Consider the following 5006-nt stretch of genomic DNA (forward strand, 5'->3'; position numbering starts at 1 on the left):
GACTGCATCAACATCGATGACTGCGGCGTCGGAGGAGCCGCTCATGACGCGCATGCCGGAGGGCGACCCTGTAGAGGGCCGGCGCCGCCGATCTGCGCAGATGCGCGTTTCCGTCGCGGGAGGCGAAGCCGGTGGTTCCGTTCGCCCAGTCTAGCGCGGGGTCGAGGCCAGACGCTGATGGCAAGATGGCGATGAGCGCCACCACCAGTCCAGCGAAGATGGTAATGAAGTGAGGCATCGTACCTTTTGTTGATTCACGTTCTATAAAGAGAAATTTGGATCAACGTATGCCAATGCCCTTGTTCTTCATTCTCTCGTTCACTTCCTGTTGCGGCCGGAGACGACGGCACGAGGGCTGCATCGCGCGCTTCAGTCATCGAGGACGCCAACTCCGGTTGCTTTCTCTCGGCCAAATCGCTCTTGGCTAGGAGCGTGCTGATAACGTATTGGAACTAATCGATAGACAATCGAGAGAGACAATCGAAGAGACAACAAATGATTCAACTGTATCCTTTATTGATCATGTTTACAGTATATATATGACATGGGGAGACGCCTTCAGGCGTCGGTTTGGAGAGGCGCCGATTCGGGAGAGAACCGTCATGAGGCAGTTACTACCTTGCGTAGGTTGCGGGATGCAACGGTGTGGCAGTTTGGATAAGGGGAGATTCCCTTAATTAATCATGTGATGATTAATCACAACATTTATTGCATAATATTAGTGCATTTTAATTTGTACACATTTGCCATTTAAAGAGATCTGATCGTGAGTTATTCTTTGCCAGATAATCATAATCTCCTTAACTTGGACAAAAATATTCCTGTCTTTGCTTCACCTCTCAAGACAAGCTGTGCAAAAACAGTTAATATATCTTCAGCTGGTGTATCTCGAGCTGCTACTTTGTTGGGCTTGGAGGAGAATACCCTTTCAACACAATTTTTTGGACATGTGGGCGATAAGCTAGGCACTAAAATAAATTTTGAGCGGAAAAATCCAGAACAGAGGCTTGATCTTGCATCTTGTTCAACAGAAAACCAAGTGCATAAGGAACCACACCGGCCATTTGAACTTTCTAATAACACAGTTTCTGATTCTGGTGAGCATTCTATCAGATTCAGTACCGCGGGAGGCAGATCAGTGGCTATTTCTAGTGATGCACTTCAACGCGCGAGAAGCCTTCTCGGCGAATCTGATCTTGTGGTTTCAACAAATAATTTAGTAGGTCGCCCTTTGGCATCTGCATGTAATGTTGAGATGCCAAATTCAACCGTTGCCCCAAAAGGTGGACCTGATTTATCAAAAATAAGTAGGGTCAATGGGAAAACCGAAGTTGCAACATTTTCCCACCAGACAATGTCTGGTAGGAAGCACACCGAATCCTCTAAAAATGCTGCACCTGCTATCCCGGCGACTAACAAACCACCCAATATGTTTCATGTTGGGAGTCGTTCAATCAATGAAATTCCAAAGGTCCCGAAGCCCTCTTCCATGTGTTTATCTGAAACTGACAGTGCAAATGACACTAAAAATAAGGCCCAGCGACTCCATATGCCAGCTGGAGCGTTGGTTGACATTAGTAACATCATGGGTACACATTCTGGAAATATTGACCATGCTGTTAATGAGAAGAGAAGAAGTGGGGGAAGCAACTCTGCATCTTCGTTTAAACGCCCCCGCTCGTCCAGGTCCTTTGATTTGCATCCCTGTTAGCAGACTGTATACTCCTTGATGCCATGCTTCTGCTATGCCCTCGCTGGCAATGGTAGGTTCATTGTGCCTATACTGCAGGTGTTATTTTTCATGTTGGTAATGTATTAATGAATCTCCTAATCTGTATCCTTGTTGCAGTGAGTTTGACATTAAATGCTGCCGATGTTTTTTTAGGCAGCAGCCAGAAAAGGCAGTGGCTCTTTTTGGACAGACAGATCTAAATTTATCTCGGCATCACAGCCCAGAGCAAGATGATTGTCTTCCAGCAGTAAGCTTTTCTTGCCCAACTGCCGTCGATGACTGCTTTTTAACGTTACACCCTTTCTGGAAATAGATAAGATTATCTCTCTTAAGGAAGCTCACCATGGAATAATGGGCGCTGCTGCTTTTGGAAGCAATGCAAGAAAATGTTTGTTGGAAGTCCTGCAGAGTTTACTATCCTCACTGGATGCTCACTGGTAGTTGTTGAAATGTGTATAGTAGGGTGTATGTATAGCGTGCGCGTGATTTCGGATCCTGATCCGGTTAAGTTAGGCTTGATCTCCTCTGTACAGGTTTGTAGTAAACGTCGAGATCAAAGCCCATAACGACTGGTTCCTAACGTCTGTAATCTCCTGGCCTGAACCTTTTTATAACGTGCATGCGTCCTTGTTGATAGCATACACTTCCACCTAGCTTTACATGGTAACCAGAGTCCTCTCTCTTCAACCTTCTGCGTTCAGCTAGGCACATGCCTCCTTCGCTAGCATGTTTGACATTGCTTATCCCCTTGTATAGAAGAAATATTTAGTTCATAAATGTGAATTGCTTTTGCATTTGATTTGTGGAAACTTTTGATTAGAATTGAATTGTTCATAGCTCACACCAATTTTCTTGGGCTCATTATAAGATTTTAGTTCATCAACCTAGCCTACAATCGGTGCATGTTGTTTTTTACCAGTCTCCACACTAGAGGCAAAATCTCAACCCCCTATCTTAAAATCCTGGCTCCGTAGTATTTTGACGCAAGTAACAAAAATTGGTGTAGCAAAAGTTTGCAAAGTTGATTCAAGCCGAAGAGCAGTGCCATCCGAGCCAGACGGCAAGTACACGAAACACAATCTTCTAATCTAATGCATTCTGCAAGTCCCTGCTAGCTAGCTACCTAGCCGAACAAGCAACGGAGGTTGTGACGAAGAAACGACAGTACGCTCTTGTTGACATTTTCCCTTTTGGCAGGCGACTGGGCCATCGATGGCGAGGGTTCAAGGACGTTCCCGCAAAGACAATGGCGCCCGACCTCTCCTCAATCACAAAGAAGGCAAACGGATGATCAGCAACAAAATCCACGGGAACCGGCCGCGGATGCTTGGGTGCGCTTTTGCCAACCATCATAGACGCGGTGACGGCTGCGGCCTCGGTACCGTCCTCGTTCACCTCGATGACCGCCTTGTGGATGATCCCGCTCAGACCCAACGGCCTGTGGGTGCCGTCGTCCTCCACCATGCTGGACAAGTCCGCCTCCTTTTTGTCGAATGCCGCCTCGAGTCCCAACTCTCGGAGAATGTTAGACATGTCTTTCGAGAAGGTCAGCTTGAATCTGGGCAGCCTGAGCTTGCTGACCGGGACAAGGCTCGTCGGAAGGTGTGAGCCGATGAAGTCTGGGCTCGACGCCATCATCTCGACGAGGGCATGGAGCCCTTCACGGGCGTCCGGGAGGAAGATGCACATCGAGAAGGGCGAAGGTCGCTTGTGTCCTTCCTTGTACCGGAGCTTGAGCACCTTAAACCCTTTGTGGCAGGCGACGTACTGCTCCCCAAAACCCCGCATGAAGGGGACGTGGAAGGTGCTGCCGTTGAGGCGGTGGAACTTGTCGTCCACGGTGTGCTCCTCGCGGAAGGGCACGTGCCACCTGCCCTTGAAGTAGACGGCGTTGGCCACGATGACGTCGGTCTCAGCGGACGCTTGCCCGTCGGTGAGGACCGAGTCGATGAGGTTGTCCGTCGCCGCCGCCGCCCACGCGTTGATCTGCTTCACGGCTTCTCCTGGCTGCGGCGTGATCGGTTAGAAATTTAATAAGATTGTGTGTCAAACATGAGCAAATGCTGAAGAGAGATTAATTTATGGCTGCGCATGCACCGACCTTTCCGCGGAAATGGACGGCGCGGGTCTCCGCCTTCTAGGACTGGGCGGCGGCGGCGCAGAAGGCGGGGTCGAGCCTCCGGGTCTCCTCGTGCCACACGCCGAAGGCGAAGCAGACGCGCGGCCCGCCCCTCCGCGACCGGTCGGCGAGTGCGTGCTTCGACAGACCGTGGACAGTCTCGGCGATGTCCTCGCGGGACTCGGCGCCAATAAGGGCGAGCAGCTCCTGGAGAGTCGCGCCCTGCGCGCCGGCGGACGTAAGTGCAAGTGCGGCGTAGATGGACAGCGGCGAGAAGACGAGGTTGCCGCCCGCGCTCGTCGAGGAGAGCGCCCTGATGAGGCGCAGGGCGAACGCCGTCAGGCCGTGGCACGCGACGGGGTTGGTGTTGGCTGTGGTCGATGTTGCCTCCATCGTGTTTCGTGAGATCGAGGCACGGCGCGATGCCGTTGTGTTTGTTAGGATTTAATTAACGGAAATGTTAACGCTCACACGTGTGGGCATTAGCCAACTCGCCCACACGTCTCCATCACCGTTCGGTAACTTCTGCACGAATCTTGGCACGAATTAGCTGATTTTGTATGCCACGTAGGACACCTTGTTTGTGTGGTGTGTGAGAGAGGTCGCCCACACATCCGTTTTACCATACGGAGTGGCCGGTGTGTGGGCGTTCAGCAGTTCGCGCCACACGTCACTTTGCACGCGCACACAAGGGCTAGTGTGTGGGCATTTGCCATCTCGCCCACACGTCCGTCTCCTTTCCCATACCAAGCTGCTAGTTGCCATGTGTTTTCGCAGCGCACATGGCAACTGCCCCTATTGTGCTTTATAAGCAGGTGGCAACTCTCTTTTTTTACCCGAGTTGCCATGTGTTTTTGCAGGGTACACGACAACTGCCTAATGTGCATGTAAGCAGATGGCAACTCTCTTTTACCGAGTTGCCGTGTGTTTTTGCATGGTATATGGCAACTGCCCCAACGTGCACGTACATGGCAACTGCCCTAACGTGCACGTAAGCAGATGGCAACTCTTCCTTTTTACATGGCAACTGCCCTAGCATGCTTGTGAGCACATGACAACTCTCTCAACTGCCTAGTGTTAGTATGTGGCAACTCCTAAAATTATGAAGTCATGGCAACTACATTAGATCAGACCATACATGGCAACTGCAGTTGA

The 5006-nt window shown here is 50.5% G+C and overlaps 1 protein-coding gene and 1 pseudogene across 1 annotated transcript in view; one reads left to right on the forward strand and one right to left on the reverse strand.

The window, feature by feature from the left end:
* The window catches only part of LOC119274900 (protein BREAST CANCER SUSCEPTIBILITY 2 homolog B-like), a 14679-nt gene extending 12311 nt beyond the window's left edge, over nucleotides 1–2368 (forward strand). The window contains exons 13-14 of the mRNA XM_037555649.1: nucleotides 786–1763; nucleotides 1850–2368. Of these exons, the coding sequence (XP_037411546.1) occupies nucleotides 786–1711 (926 nt within the window). The 3' untranslated portion in view covers nucleotides 1712–1763; nucleotides 1850–2368. The remainder of the gene's footprint in view (nucleotides 1–785; nucleotides 1764–1849) is intronic.
* Nucleotides 2369–2855: 487 nt separating this feature from the next.
* Nucleotides 2856–4352, reverse strand: LOC119279336 (annotated as a pseudogene).
* Nucleotides 4353–5006: the final 654 nt, after the last annotated feature.

The sequence above is a fragment of the Triticum dicoccoides genome, chromosome 3B (assembly GCF_002162155.2).
Source record: "Triticum dicoccoides isolate Atlit2015 ecotype Zavitan chromosome 3B, WEW_v2.0, whole genome shotgun sequence".
Taxonomy (NCBI): Eukaryota; Viridiplantae; Streptophyta; class Magnoliopsida; order Poales; family Poaceae; genus Triticum; species Triticum dicoccoides.